Source organism: Leopardus geoffroyi, chromosome B4 (assembly GCF_018350155.1).
Source record: "Leopardus geoffroyi isolate Oge1 chromosome B4, O.geoffroyi_Oge1_pat1.0, whole genome shotgun sequence".
NCBI classification, from domain to species: Eukaryota; Metazoa; Chordata; class Mammalia; order Carnivora; family Felidae; genus Leopardus; species Leopardus geoffroyi.
This window is the reverse complement of record NC_059341.1, coordinates 135,807,383-135,822,285: the sequence shown is the minus strand read 5'-3', so window position 1 is coordinate 135,822,285 and position 14,903 is coordinate 135,807,383. Positions and strand designations below refer to the sequence as shown.

Genomic DNA, 14,903 nt, shown 5'->3' with positions numbered 1-14,903 from the left:
CTCCAGTTGGGAATTTTAATTTCGTTCATCAACTGCTTCCTCTCCAGCCAGCCTTGGGCCCTGCCAGCCAGTAGCCCTCGGCCCCCGCGTGGAGCAGGAAGCTTCAGCATTCAGACCTCAGTGTCAGTGTATGCTTCCCACGTGCACAAAAGACACTGCAGCTCTGAGTGGTGACCGCCTGGCCCATCGGTGTGGGGTCCAGCTTTGTCCATCTGAAATGATTTTCTTCATACGCTGTCCCCACAAGGCGGGACCCTTGTCCCGCTTTCTCAGTTCAGCCATCTCGTTGAGAGCAGTGGCCCTCCACAGATTGTATGGGAACCCCAGTAATCGGAGACAGAGAACATTTCATCTTGGGGCCCTTTCTAGGGACAGAGAGCCACAATCAATGGGTGACCCTGACAAGGCAGGGAAGGGACAGGAGTACATGAGTCTTGCTTCTTGGTGCCCCTCTTTCTCACACAGAAAGTGCTATGTATCCAGGGGCAGGCCGCTAAATGCCTCTGCTTCTGTTTCTTCTGTAAAGAGAGGAATGACGATGGCCCACCTTGTGAGGATTCGGTCAAGAAATGTCTTTAACGTGTCTGTGCAGTGTAGCGTGGGGTGCTGGCCTGCCGTGCCCGGCTGGGTGGGACCCTGTGCCTCCCTGTCTAACACCAAGCCCGGGGGCTGGGAGGTGGGAGTTCTAGTCCTTCCGGGACAAGGTACCTGCACTTGTGCCTCAGCAGGCCAGCATGGCCGGGGAGGAAAGCTCCTTGGGCAGACAGTCACCCAGTGGGCCGCCTCTTCCCCACTTGTGAGTGTCAGGAGGCAGGGCGACAGGCCGGTGGGTGCCCGCCCTCTCCCTGTACTAACTCCTAACCGTGCCTCCAAAGGCCTATAGGAGTGTCCAGTGAGCTCCTCAGAGGCCAGACTTCCTCCCTAGGGGCCTTGGCACTTGCCATCCCCCTGGGCCTGGGTACTCTCCCCCCCCACCCCCATCTTCAGTGAGAGGCTCCCTCTCATCTCGGGTCTCTGCTTCCGTGTCACTTGCTCACGAGGGCTTCCCTCCTGAGCCCCTGTCTAACCACCTCCTTCCCCGGCTGCAGCCTTCTTAGGCCAATTTGGAATCATTTGTTTGCTTGCTTATGTGCCTCTCCAGTAAACTGTGTTCCCACTGAGGACAGGAACCGTGTTTGGATCTGCCCACTTGTGCCCTAGCCCAGCGCGCGCACAGGGCAATGCAGGCAGTCAGTTAGAGGGGGGCACGCACCCCAGAGAAGAAAGCGGCACACAATCCCACCCCGACAGGTGGAAACTGGCCAGGTAGGGTGGGCTGGGGTGATGGATTCTTGCTGCGGTTAGAGAAGGTTGGGGAAGGCAGGCTGTGCCTGTGCGGCCAGAGGCCTGTCCAGGCCACAGAGGTGACGCTGAAGGGGAAGGAAGGTGGGAGCGCAGGAGAGCGGGAGTCCTGGAAGGCTGTAGCCTAGGGTGAGATCCTGTTCACTGGCAGCCGGACACCAAGGTGCCTTTTACAGAGAGTATTGAAAACCCGCGCCACCGAGTGGCTGCAGCTGGCACGGCGTTTGCCCCTGGCTCCCCGCCCGGGACCATGCTGTCTCAGCCACGTCCCATGTGGTTGGACAAGACCACGCGGTGACTGAGGCTCGGAGGCAGGGTCCCGGGGGCCCAGACAGAAGGGCTTTGCTGGGTGGGAGCCCCAGTCCCAGCAGCCCCTCTCAGCAGCCCCTGTGGCTTTGGGTCCCTGTGAGACGGGGGTCAGGCCTTGGTGTCCTCATGAGGACCCCGGTAAAAGTGCTGGCGTAGTACCTGGCACACGAGTTTTCTTCCTATGCTCCCTGTCGAAGGAACAGCTTTTTAGAAATAGCTCTGAGAAGTTGGGGTCCCCTGACATTCAAGGTGTCACGTATTCAGGGCAGTCTGACATCAGACCCTGAGGAAAGGTCCCTGTTAGCAAGGCTGGCAGACAGAGCCAGGCAGGAGGTGCTGTAAAGGCCACGGCTGCCTAGACTACCAGGCGCTCCAGAGCCCGAGGTCAGCACCCTGCCGAGTCCCCCCACCCCGGCCAGGCTGACCCCAGGTGCTGGGCCTGCTTCATTCTGAGGTTGGGGGCCGGGGTGGGGCCTGCTCTTCTGAGCAGCCAACAGGCTGGGGCTGCAGGCCCAGCGCTGTGCCAAGGGACCCCACCCTGTCCCTCCCTCCACACGCAGGGCCTTACGCGGTGTGCCTGGACGGGTGTCCTGCGTCCCCAGCAAGATTCCCCACTCTGGCTGTCGCTTGAGTCATCCCATTAGCTCCACCCTTGTCATCACCTTTACATGGGACCTTTGGTTCTCTCCCCTCCTGGGGCGGCCTTCACCTCAGGAAAACCAGAGGGCGGAGTGCAGAGTCTCCCCGTGCTGGGGGCCAATCAGAGCATGGGCCGGAAGGGCCGGGGCGACCTCTGGGGCCCAGGGCCACCTTCAGAACTAGGGAAGCCACGCTGTCGCCGTGGACGTCCTGAGTGGCTGCTGGAGCCCTGGAGTTTGCCTCACCTGAGTGGGATGACGTTGTCCTACTGTCTCTGCAGAAGGGCTTCCCGTGTAACCATGTTTTACGCCAAGCAGTTAGGCATCTCTTTTCAGCAAGGGCAGGTATACGTTCGGGTGCTTCTAAATAGAAGGTTCTTAGCTCCTGCACACAGATAGCCTTTTTAACTGTCCTGCCTCTTAGTTGTATGAGGACAGAAAAGGGACAGCACCACCTGGGTTTTCCTGGGGGTTATTTGTTGGAGGGGGGCACCAGAGGGGGTCGGAGGGAGAGGGGGGCACTCTGAGTAGCAGGGAGCAGGTCGGGGGGAGGCCTCCGCCACTCTCGGCTTCCGCTGATTGTTCGGCACTGATCCTCGGAAGCTGCGTATCTCTCTCAGACCTCTGCCCGCACAGTGACCCGTGAGGTAGTCTGAGGAGGCCCCCGGCACTGCCCCACTGGCCCCCGGGTGTTGTCTGGATCATCTTTCTGAGCCTGGAGCCTGGGCTGGAAGAGGAACCGTGGCAGGGGGCGCCTGGGGAGCCTCAGAGCTGGCTCTGCCCTCCCTGTCAGAGCCACCGGCCGGAGAGTGTTCTTTTGTCATGTGAAGTATCACTCTTGTCAACCGCGAGCAGCTGTGGCTGTGAGCGGTTCTTCCACAGATCGCCTGGGTGCCCAGCCACCTCTGTGAGGACCGCTCTGGGCCGCCACAGTGCCGAGCCCCACTCCGGGCCCCTGGTGGTGGCATCCTGAGCAGGGGTCACCCCAAGAGCTGCCCGACTCCGGGGCGGCCCCCACCAGGACAGTTGGGGAGCCCTTTCCTGGCCTCAGTTCCTTCCATTCGCTGGGGAGGCAGCCGCACCTCGGGGCACAGAGTCTAGTCACAGAGCAGCCGGTGGGGTCACTGCCGTCTTTAACCGTGTTCCTGACCACCACCGGTCTTGGGGGGTCTCCTGCCTCGATGGCACTGTTGTGGGGGGGTCTGCAGCCACTGGACCCACGGAGTGGGGGCTGTCGGCCGCAGGGCCGCACGGAGGTTCCCGGCACCCAGTGTCGGTTCTGTCTTCCAGGTGAGACTGTGGAGATGAGAAGGTGGTGGACACTCGCGATGGAACCAGAACCGTCCTGCTGTGCGGCCCCGCCCCGCCCGCCCTGCCCCGCCAGCACCTCCTCCCTAAGTCCTTACATCACACCCAAACCGTGACACCACAGGAAAGAAAGACCCAAGAAGTTGGAATGGCTGTTTCCATGGACACGATCTCCATAGTGACAATGTGGGGGGAGGGGGGTGGGGTGGGATGATGGGAAAGGGGGGGTTAAAAGGGTGGGATAAAAATATATATATATAAATCTATTTTTAGTCTGGAAAGACTTTGTTTAAATGAAAGGTGCGCTATCCCTTTTGATTCTATTTTAAAATTCTCTAGTTAAAGAACTCCAAATTTGTTCCAATAACAGTGAAATTTAAGTGTGAAATTGAACAAGCTGGTCTCATAAAGGACGGGGTGTGGCTTTGATCTTTAGCCTGCCTCACGCCGGTTCAGAGAGCTGCAGACCCAGGGTTGAAAGAGCAGACAGACCACACCGGAACCATCCTTTGTCGTTAATTTGTCTCAAAGTGGGAAGGTTTGGGGGGTGGGGGGGTGGGGGATGTGGGGACGGTCCGTGTTTTCAAGAGTGGGGGAATGATGTTTAAACACAAATAAATTTTTTCATTTCCAGAAACACTATTTATTTATTATTTTTAAAATTTTTATCTTTTTGGGGGGTGAGATTGGCAGATGTCCCAAGGTCACAGCTATGTCCTGGGTCACTGTGGCCAGTGAGAACCATGAGCGCCCCACGAAGTGCGCCCGGCAGGCAGGGTCAGGGGGTGGCCTGCCTCTGGACGCATTCCTGGCAGCTGTACCCTGTCCCCCCCCCCCCCCCCCGCTCCCCAGGCCGAAGGACGGGACAGGAAATCTAAGTTGTAGGACTCGGCACACGGGGGAGGGGCTGTTGAGTGCCATCAGTGTGGTTAGGCTGACCAGGAACACCCAGTTAGCCCTTTTTTCTTTTGCTTTCATTTTTATAAAGGAAAAGGGGGCCTGTCAGGTGAGCAGCTCCACGCTACATGATTCTTTATGTTGTATTGTTTTGTTTTGTAAATTGTATAATTTTTAAATATCTGAGTTTTAAAAAAAGAAGAAAAAAGTACAAAAAAAATCTTGTTAAGGCCTTAAGAAGGGGTTAGTGCATCTTTCAGGGGTCACTCTGCCGTGGGGATAAAATGGCTGTTTCACAAACAGTTTTATTTAAAAAACAAAAAAAAAATCAAAAAATAATAAACTTCATTTTAACCTTGTTTCCTTTTTTTGTTTAATGTAAAGCAAACGCGTCTCTTCCTCCTCCCATTCCAGCCCCCAAAGGTGGCTTTGCTCCACTGCAGAGAAGGCCGCCATCTGACTGTCCAGCTGAGCCCCAGCCTCCCGCGCCCCCCGCGGCCCTCGCAGCGGGGCCTGGAAGGACACAAAACCCAAGCTCCTCTGCGGCCCCGCCTGGGCGGGTGGAACTCAGCCAGTGTGCGGGGACGGGCAGATTTACTTAAGTTGGTATGAGGACAGATTTCCAATCAACATTAATTTTAAAGGTTATAAAAAAATAATGCAATGTTAATGGACTTTTTTAGAGAACAGAAATACTGGAAGGAATGTTGTGAAGTAGAAATAAGCAATTATAAATGAGTTCTTGTGTGCTCATCAATTTGGGACTGCAGAAATGGCAGATTAATTCTGTTTTAATGGCTCCATCAAGCCGTGCGGCCCATTTCTCATTTCGCTCACCAGGACGGAGGCGTGGGTGGGTGTGCTGGGCGGGCTGTGGGACCTGCATGGAAATGACGGCTTTTTGAGCCGCGCGGCTTTCCGTCTGGTCTTGACTTGGCGTTAACACAGTTCAAATGAAATTGATAGATTTCAGGTGTCAGGGGCTAAACCACAAACCTTGAAAAATATGTGTCTTGAGGAACATATTTTCCCAATGGCAAATGATTCTTTGTCATTTTGCTTTTATTCTTCTGTCCCCTTTTGACTTGCTGATGATACTTGAGCGAGGCACATGGGATGATGATTCTAGGACTTTCCTCAAACTGGCTTCTGAAATGACCGTTTCCCCGGGGCGTGGCTGCGTTCCACACTCCGCTCCTGGCTCCGGCTTCCCAGCTTCTGCAGGAAGCCTCGCCTCCTGCATTTTAAGTTCATAGCAGTATTGAGCAGAAGTTACAGAACGTGCCCGTGTGTTCCCGGTCCCCCCACACACAGCCTACCCCAGCCAAGCGGTGCATTTGTTACAACCGGTGATCCTACTACATAGACCCATCATTGTCACCCGGAGCCCGTAGTTGACATTTGGGTGCATTCTTGGTGTTGCACACTCCGTGGGTTTGGACTAGAGGTGTAATGACACGTGTCCACCGTTACAGTCTCCGAGTAGTCTCACCGCCCTGAAGATCCTCCGTGCTCTGCCTGTCCTCCCTCCTCCCAGCCCCTGGCAACCACTGATCTTTTTACTGTCTCCATAGTTTTGCCTTTTCCAGAATGTCCTATGGTTGGAATCCTACAGTATGTAGCCTTGTCAGATTGGCTTCCTTCACTCAGTGAAAACGCATTCAAGGTTCCTCCACGGCTTTTCATGGCTTGATAGCTCATTTAGTGCTAAGGAATATTCCATTGTCCAGATGTACCACAGTTCACTCACCTGCCAAGAGACGTCTTGGTTGCTTCCCAGTTTTGGCAATTATGAATAAAGCTGCTGTGAATACCTGTGTGCAGGTTTTTGTGTGGACATCAGTTCTCAACTCCTTTGGGTCGATATCGAGGATCTTGCTGGATCACACGGTAAGAAGGTTTCGTTTTGTAAGGAACCACCAGCCACCTTGCGCAGTGGCCGCGCCATTTTGCGTTCTCAGCGGCCGCTTATGGAAGTTCCTTTTGCCCCACACCTTTAACAGTATCTGGTGTTGTCAGTGGGCTGGATATTGGCCATTCTAATAGGTATGCAATGGTGATAACATGGATTTTTTTCCATAAGTTTAAAATTGCGGATAAAATATTTACCATCTTAACCAGTGTGCAGTGTTGAGTATATTCGCATTGACAGGTGCGAGATCCAGGCCCATGTGCCCGGCAAGCTGCACGCAGGGTCCGCTTTAACCTTCTGCCTCTTTCTGTCCCCAGGAATTTTGGGGGGTTTCCTCTGTGGGCGCCGCCATGCCGCAGGGAGGGAGAGGGGTCACGGCTAGCAAAATGCCACCAGCGTTCCCAGCGCCCTCGCTGGGTGCCGAAGCTCCCTCCCAGGGGTGCCGGGGGTGGGCGGTTCCCGGTCCGCGCCGTGTTGGTGCCATCCCTCCCCGGGCAGGCGAACTCCAGTGACACGTGTGGTCCCTGCGAAGCGCTCACTCCCATCTCCGCTTCTCCTGGGCAGCCTCACCGCCTGACTGGGGGTGGCGGCGGCCCTGAGTGCGTCTGTGAGTAAATCCCAGGAACTCAAGTGCTGGCCCTTGAAGTTTTTGTCCAGTGTGGAACGGTAACTCAGAGCATGCACTTTGAAACGGACCCTAATGCTGCTCGATGACTTTGATCTCCTACCACGAACTGGAAGCCACCAGCCTTAGGGGCTGCAGAGAGGGCACGTGAACAGCAGCGCCTGGCACACGAAGCTATGATTGCACAATGACTGCAGAGGGCCACAGGCCTCACGAGGCCACCCCGCCCTGGACAACAGGCCACTGCCCTTTGCAACCCCCCAGTGGGCACGATGCATCAAAAGAAGGGGTAGAGATAGTTTATCTAAGGCCACTGTGTGACCGGACACTCGGACCCTCACGTTCCCCGTGCTAACACCACCTGACCGGCGGTCCGGGTAGAGAGTCGCCGCTCGCTGAACAGGAGCGCGCAGCTGAGGCAGATCAGAGCCCCCCACCCACCCACCCCCGCCCCCAGGGCGCCTAGGGTCTCGCCCTCCTGCTCTGTCGAGTGGCCTTAGAAGTGGTCTCCCTGCCTCCTGGAAGCCAAGACCGCAATTTCGCACAGTCTAGACCTCAGCCAGACTTGCAAAGCTGCCACCTCCGGCCGCCTCCCTCCGGCTGCCCCACCCCCACCACGCACAAGACTTTGCAGTGCTCCAGGGTCCTCCAGAAAGTCCTGCTCCAGCCTGGGGCAGTGTCCCCATGACCCTGAAAGCAGTCCCCACGCTGCCGGCCTGGCCTCCTCCGGGTCCTGAGCACCTTGGAGCAGGGCCCACCATCTGCTTCCCACCATGTTGCCAGTACTTAGCCCAGCACCCAGTACCCAGCACATAGTACTTCTGGTGTGGGTGGGACAGAATCCAAGCCCATCAAGTACTTGGCCATGGCGAGATGCAGGGAAGGCCCAGCTGGGCCCCAAAAAACTAGGTCCTGGGCCCAGCAGGAGAGTAGGGGTGTGGGAATTCGGGAAGGAAGCAGCTTCCACAAGCCAAGCAGGAATTGTGAACATCGGAAGCCATCTGACCCCGGGTTGCCACCTCTGAATGGCGTCTCTGAGCCAGGGATGTCAGAGGGCGCTCGGGAAGATCCTGGTCCTCTTACAGTGGGAAGGCAAAGCAGGGGGAGAACGGGGGCGATGGGGTGGGGGTAAGCGATGCCTCCCCCAGGCCCTGCTTCAGCTGGGAGAGAGAATACGCCAGCTGTTTCCAGAATGAGAGTGTGCCTCACACACCCCTGGGACGGGTGAAGGGGCCTGACCCTGCCCGGGAAATGCCCCTTCCCCCCCTCTGGGTCTACCACCTTCTCATCTGAGCAGGTTTTGGCCTCAGAGTTCCCACCAGCCTCACTGCTGTAACAATTCAGCTTCAATTCCCGCCCCTTCCATTGTTGGAGAAGGAGCGTGAGGCCGGGCATGGTGTGGTCACCCAGGCCTTACGCGGAGGGGCAGAGAGGCTGAGCAAGAGGAAGGATCTGGTTGGCACGACTCCAGCCTGGTGCGGGTGGCACACAGGTTTGCATCTTTCCTGGAAGGACCTCAGAGTCAGGACTGGAAGGCTTGGGACTGGAGCCACGGGGGACCTGGCCTGGGGGTGCGGGGAGGGGGAGGCAGGGAAGGCGCTGGCACAAGGGAAGGCCTGAGAATTCACTCCCTGGGGTCCTCAGCAGGGGACGCCTGTGAGGGTGGAAAGAAATTGCGTCCCACTGGATTTCCATCCCCTCGTCTTCCAGAATGAGTTTGAGCGGCTGATGTTCAAGGACAAATGAGGAGGAGGAGGAGGAAGCAGGCCTCCTCCTCGGAGGACAGAGGTACCTCTCGGGTCTAAGCCACCCTCACGCCCTGAGCTCAGCGGCAGCTCGGTCAACAAGGGAAAGTGCCCACGCCGGAAAGCGGGGCAGGCATGAAGGACATTCATCACTCGGGTGGCCGCAAGAGCCAGGAGGTCCAAGGACGAATTTGTAACAAACTTAGGAAGGCGTCTCCAGGCCATTGAACTGGCGGTCAGGGTGAGTAGGAAGCTCTGAAAACAACCCAGCTGCCTCCCCACCCCCAGATGTAAACTCGATAGGCCAAGATCAGGCCAGAACTGAGGACGCTGGGCCCGCCTACCAGGCGAGGGGCCACAGCAAGACTGCAGGCAGCCTCGAGGCAGGAGACAGGGGTGGGGTCCGGGCAGCTACCGGGAACTAGGGTGACTTGGTGCTGGGTCTGAGTGTGTGTGTGTGTGTGTGTGTGTGTGTGTGTGTGTGTAAGTGGTGCGTGGTTTTGTGGGTGTGTAAATGTGTGCTGGGATTGCGGGTCAGTGCGTGAACACGTGGGTAGCGTCTGAATGTGTGAGTGGTTCGTGATTGTGGGTTTCTCTGTGTGTCGAGTGAACTAGTGTGAAGGGGACACCAAGAACGTCATCCCCGCCCCCACGGACGCTCTGATCACTGTGACCTCCCTAGGGCACTGGGCAAGTGCCAGTAACAAACTTGGGAGGGGGCAGGTGACATATGGGAAGACAAGGGTGTGTTCTGGGGACGAGGCTGGGACCACACTAAGGGGTGCGAGCCTAATACGATGGGTGGGTGGCAGAATCAAGTCCAATTGACCCCTGGCTTTTCCTCGGAGCCTCTAACAGAGCTGCAGAGTCAGGCTGAGGGGTGGGCTTCTCGTCTCTCCACTAATCTCACCCCACTACCCTGGGGAAGCACCCGAGAGTCCAAGAGGGACAGGACTTTGGCGGTCACCCCTGCACCTGACCTTCCTCGGCTCCTCCTCGTGTCCGCTGGCAGCACGGTCCCCCTGACACGTTGACTCAGGGCAGAGGGCAAAGGCCGGCCTCGGGTCCCTTTAGAAAGAGGGCCCGCGCTGGCTGGGCTTGCAAAATGTGCTGAGCGTCCCATCTGGCCTGGTCCTACGTACCTGGTGTGCCGGAGGAGCCCAGCACGCACTGAGGCGGCCATGGGACTGCTGACCGGGGATGCTCTGGGGCCCCTGGCCATAGCCGTGGCCCTCTTCCTGCTCCTGGTGGACCTTCTGCACAGGCGCAGATTCTGGGCTGCCCGCTTCCCGCCAGGCCCCATGCCGCTGCCGCTGCTGGGCAACCTGCTGCAGATGGACTTCCAGGACACACTCTTCTACTTCGACCGGGTGAGGAAGGCAGGAGGCGGGAGCAGCAGAGGGGGATGGGGACCCCGCCTAGTGGTGGCGGATGGCGGGTGGGGGGTGAAGCCACAGGCTGCACACAAGGAGAGCACAAGGAGATGGGCGAACGCAGGAGGCAGGGGTAAGAGGCCGACTGCGGCCAGCCTCCGCGCAGGGCCCGAAGGACCATTGGGATTTTCCAATCCAAGGCCAAAGAGGGCAAAGGCCTGGAGTGGGGTGTGGGCTTGGCAGTGGGTTTGGGATCCAGTTGGGCAGCGCTTAAATTATGTGACCTGGGTCCCTTCTGATCACAGCAGGAGGAAAGGTCTTGAGAATCGGGGAAAGAGTCTGGTCATGAGCCCCATTTTAAAAATTACTTTATTATTTTATTTTGTGTTATTTTCTATTTATTGAGAGAGGGCACAAGTGAGCAAAGGGCAGAGAGGGAGAGAGAGTCCCACAAGGGGCAGAGCGGGAAGCAGGGCTCACTCGAATTGGGGCTGGAGCTCACAAACAGAGAGATCATGACCTGAGCTGAAGTCAGATAGGAGCCCCATTTAAATCAGGAAACCGAGGTGACATAATTACGGGGACAGTTTCTCTCTTTTGCTGCTGTGGTTTCTTGGGTCTCAGTGCTCTCACCTCTATAAACTTCAGTTTCTTCACCTGTAGAATGGGATCCTAACTTGGCCTACTGACAATTTTGGTGACCTTTGCAAAGTCCTAGCTGAGAGGTCTGATCCAGCGTGAGCTCCTCCTCCGTAGACCCTAACCCAGAGTCACTAGGCCAGATATCGCCCTTGCACCAGCGTGCTGCCAGAGGCCTAGGGGTGCCCCAAGGCTAGCGCCGTGAGACTGGGGCCGCAACCTGCTGGGGGTGGGGGTGGGGGTGGGGGTGGGGGCGGAACCGGGCTTGACAAACGCCCTCAAACCTCGGCCTGCAGCTGCGGCGCCGCTTCGGGGACGTGTTCAGCCTGCAGCTGGCCTGGACGCCCGTGGTCGTGCTCAACGGCCTGGAGGCCGTGCGCGAAGCCTTGGTGTACCACAGCGAGGACACGGCCGACCGCCCACCTGTGCCGATCTACGAGCACCTGGGGTTCGGGCCGCGCTCCCAAGGCAAGCGGAGAAGGGGGGCAGACCGAGGTCCGGCGGGGACTGGGCCAGCAGTGACTCAAGACCCGGCAGGGCTAAGTGGAGGCAGGATCGTGGACATGCAGTGCAGGGAAGAGTCAAAGAATTTGGAGTGGCCGCAGGTGGAGGAAGGATCTGGTGCCAAGTGCCGGGGCCTGATAGAGGCGGATGAGGGCGGGGCCTGACCGAGAAGGGGCGGGCCCAGGGCCGAATCGGTCAAGAAAAGGACGTCTGGGTGGGCGGGAATGAGGGGGAAGGAAGACAGTATGGGCGAGGCAGGGGGCGGACCAGGACTTTTCCCGGCTGGGCAGGGGTCAAGGTGGGCAGAGTGATGCCAACACCTGCCCCCAGCAGAGGAGAGCTGGCGGGCAGGCAGAGAGACCAGTCCCCAGCGGCAAGTGGGTGTCACAGTGGGCGCGATTTAGTGGGCGTGGGGGGCAAGGTTTGTGGGGGCGGGCAGGGGGCCGGGCCTGTGAACGGGGCAGGGGCGGGGCCTTGCGAAGGGGGCGGGGCCGAGTGCCCCGGGCGGGCGCGTCAAACCACGCCCACCGCCCCGCCCCGCCCCCGCCCCAGGGGTGTTCATGGCGCGCTACGGGCGCGAGTGGCGCGAGCAGCGGCGCTTCGCCTTGTCCACCCTGCGCAACTTCGGCCTGGGCAAGAAGTCACTGGAGCAGTGGGTGACCGAGGAGGCCTCGTGCCTCTGTGCAGCCTTCGCCGACCATGCCGGTGCGTTTGGGGGCTGAGGGGCACAGGAGACAGGGACGGAGGGGCTGGGGAAGAGATGGAGGAGACCCCCTGACCCGCACCGTCCCCTCTCAGGACGCCCTTTTAGCCCCAGGGCCCTTCTGAATAAAGCTGTGAGCAACGTGATCACTTCCCTCACCTACGGGCGCCGCTTCGAGTACGACGACCCGCGCCTCCACAAGCTGATAGACGGAGCCCTGAAGGGACTGCGGGAGGACAGCGGCTTCGCGCGTGAGGTGCGGGGCGGGGGCGCCAAGGAGCCCTGCAGGGCGAGCTGCGTGGAGGCGGCCTCCGCCCTAAAACGCGCCTCCCGGAGGAGGGCGTGGGGGAGGAGGCAGAGGGGGAGTACGGAGGGGCCTGGGAGAAAAGGCATTCCAAGACAAAGGGTCTGGAGAAGGTGGGGAGATCGCAGACCCGGAGCCCGGGAGGCGGGCCCAGGGTCCAGGAGCCCAGGAGAGGGCCCAGGAAGGAATCTGTACCTGCTTCATTGGAAGCCACTCGAGCCCATGAGATCTAGGGTTTAGATTTGTCCTTCTGGGCCCCGAGCCAGGAAAGAGGATCAAGGCCCGAACTTAGGGAGGAGCCACTGCAATGGTGGGGACACCCTGGAGGTGGCAGGGACCTGACTGATCGAAGTGAACACCTGAGCACAGGAAGGTCCCCCATCTGTGGCCCTCCCAGGCCCTGAACTCCATCCCTGTGCTCCTGCGCATCCCGGGACTGGCTGACAAGGTCTTCTCAAGCCAGAAGGCCTTAATGACCCTCCTGAATGAACTAGTCCAGGAGCACAGGATCACCCGGGACCCAACCCAGCCACCCCGAGACCTGACTGACGCCTTCCTGGATGAAATAGAAAAGGTGAGGTGTCGGGGACAGTGGTGGTGGTTTGAGAATCCCTTGAACCCAGGCCCGGGAAGGTGGGGCCTGGACATCACCCAGTGATCAGCGATGGGTGCAGGGTGGGAGGCCATCTGGGGACTTCTTCCCTCTGGCCGAGCTCACCCTCTTGGCACGGCCCAGGCTAGGGGGAACCCCGAGAGCAGCTTCAATGATGAGAACATGCTCATGGTGACAGCCGACCTGTTTCTTGCTGGGATGATATCCACCTCAGCCACGCTGGCCTGGGCCCTCCTGCTCATGATCTTGCACCCGGACGTGCAGCGTGAGTTCAGCCTGGGGCCCGGATGGATGGATGAGGGAGGAGAGGAACCAGCTGGGGCCCCTTAAGCTTGCTCTAGCCCCCCGAAGCTCTGAGCAGAAGCTGGGCCCTGGGCCCCTCCATAGAGTCAGGCAGAGGTCGGAGCCCAGACCTCAGGGTTCTGACCACTGTGGGGATGCTTGTCTGTCCAGGACGCGTCCAACAGGAGATAGATGAAGTGTTAGGGCCGGTGCAGCGACCAGCAATGGTGGACCAGACCCGCATGCCCTTCACCATGGCCGTGATGCATGAGGTGCAGCGCTTTGGGGACCTCGTTCCACTGGGCATGCCCCACATGACATCACGAGACATTGAAGTACAGGGCTTTCTCATCCCCAAGGTAGGTCTGCAGCCCTCTGCACCCATGCTCAGCACCACCCAGCATGGCCAATGCCAGGTAAGGGCGGGGACCCAAGGCACCCAATCCTCATTTCTGCAAGCACCGACTATCCCAGCCTAGGTGGATGTGGGGGATGGGAGCAGAGACAGGGCCGGCCTCTCTCTTCAGAGCCCCCAAGTCAGGTGGGGAAGACAGACTGAAATGTTGCACGGGGTTTTGGAGGAGCCTGTGCAAAGGGACAGGTGGCAGCGTGGACCCCCGTGGGTGGTGAGTCACTCGGCCTGCCATGGGGACAAAGGAGGTGCTGAGAAGCTTCTTGGGCCACGGGGTTATTTGAAAGAGTCCCGTGTGTGCCAGGCAGAGCGTGCACCCATGCATGTTTGGTGGCAGGGGTCTGGGCATCCCATAGCCTAGACCCCACCCATGCCAGGCGTCTCCTGCCAGGGGACAACACTTATCACCAACCTATCGTCAGTGCTGAAGGACAAGACGGTCTGGAAGAAGCCCTTCCGTTTCCACCCCGAGCACTTCCTGGACGCCCAGGGCCAATTCGTCAAGCAGGAGGCCTTCATGCCCTTCTCTGCAGGTACCTGCGGTGCCCAACTCACTGACCCCTCCCAAGGGAGTCTCGGAGGGTGGAGCCCAGGCCCCCAGGCTCACTGAGCACCCCCATCCCCACCCGCAGGCCGCCGCGTATGCCTCGGGGAGCCCCTGGCCCGCATGGAGTTCTTCCTCTTCTTCACCTGTCTGCTACAGCGCTTCAGCTTTTCCGTGCCTGTGGGGCAACCCCGGCCCAGCGACTATGGTGTCTTTTCCTTCCTGATGATCCCACCCTCCTACCAGCTCTGTGCCGTGCCCCGCTAGGAGGAGGAACCAGCCCCCCAACTGGCTCCTCAGCAGGGGCCCTGATATGCAATAAACCAATTTGGCGGTTCCGTCCTGGCTTCTGAGTCCCCTCGGGCCCCCTGACCAGCCCCTGGCGGTGATGGGGCCTCAGCAGCCTCCCCAGGGCCGGCCCTTACCGCTGCCTAATCCGTCCTTACCTTGCGTTTGATCCCATTTGTGAGCCGGGTATACCGAGGGCCAGAAGATGACAAGCTTACCCCCTACTCACCCAGAGACCCAATATCGGCCACTCTGGTTAGTGACAACGTCTAAAGTCCCGGCCCCTGCCAGGAAGAGCGAGAACGAGCTGCTGAGAGATCTCACCCAGGCCCCGGTGGGGGTGGGGAGGACCCCACTCGGCCTGGACACCCCCACCTCAGGTCCAACACCGCCCACCCCACACCACAGGCCAGCAGCTCAGCAGCACCTTCAACCCTTCTGCCCCACTTCATCTACGACACCCCCG

At 58.9% G+C, this 14,903-nt stretch overlaps 2 protein-coding genes across 7 annotated transcripts in view; both read left to right on the top strand.

The window, feature by feature from the left end:
* Positions 1 to 4,852, top strand: part of TCF20 (transcription factor 20) — a 111,284-nt gene extending 106,432 nt beyond the window's left edge. For all 3 annotated transcript variants that reach the window (XR_006709193.1, XM_045465253.1, XM_045465249.1), the window contains one exon: positions 3,579 to 4,852. Coding sequence is in view for 1 of the 3 variants with exons in the window: in XM_045465253.1 (XP_045321209.1) it covers positions 3,579 to 3,596 (18 nt within the window). In the remaining 2 variants the exon portion in view is untranslated. The remainder of the gene's footprint in view (positions 1 to 3,578) is intronic.
* A 5,012-nt stretch (positions 4,853 to 9,864) lies between these two features.
* Positions 9,865 to 14,488, top strand: LOC123590566 (cytochrome P450 2D15). 4 transcript variants are annotated; one of them, XM_045463822.1, is made up of 10 exons: positions 9,865 to 10,145; positions 11,084 to 11,255; positions 11,844 to 11,996; positions 12,090 to 12,250; positions 12,696 to 12,872; positions 13,035 to 13,176; positions 13,365 to 13,465; positions 13,553 to 13,609; positions 13,997 to 14,138; positions 14,238 to 14,488. In XM_045463822.1, exons 1-10 carry the CDS (start codon positions 9,957 to 9,959, stop codon positions 14,414 to 14,416), a joined length of 1,473 nt encoding a protein of 490 aa, XP_045319778.1. In that variant the 5' UTR covers positions 9,865 to 9,956; the 3' UTR covers positions 14,417 to 14,488. The 4 variants fall into 4 exon arrangements, with proteins under 4 accessions (XP_045319778.1, XP_045319776.1, XP_045319777.1 ...); XM_045463820.1 differs by having other exon boundaries at positions 13,365 to 13,609; XM_045463821.1 differs by lacking the exon at positions 13,553 to 13,609 and having other exon boundaries at positions 9,866 to 10,145; positions 13,365 to 13,552.
* Positions 14,489 to 14,903: the final 415 nt, after the last annotated feature.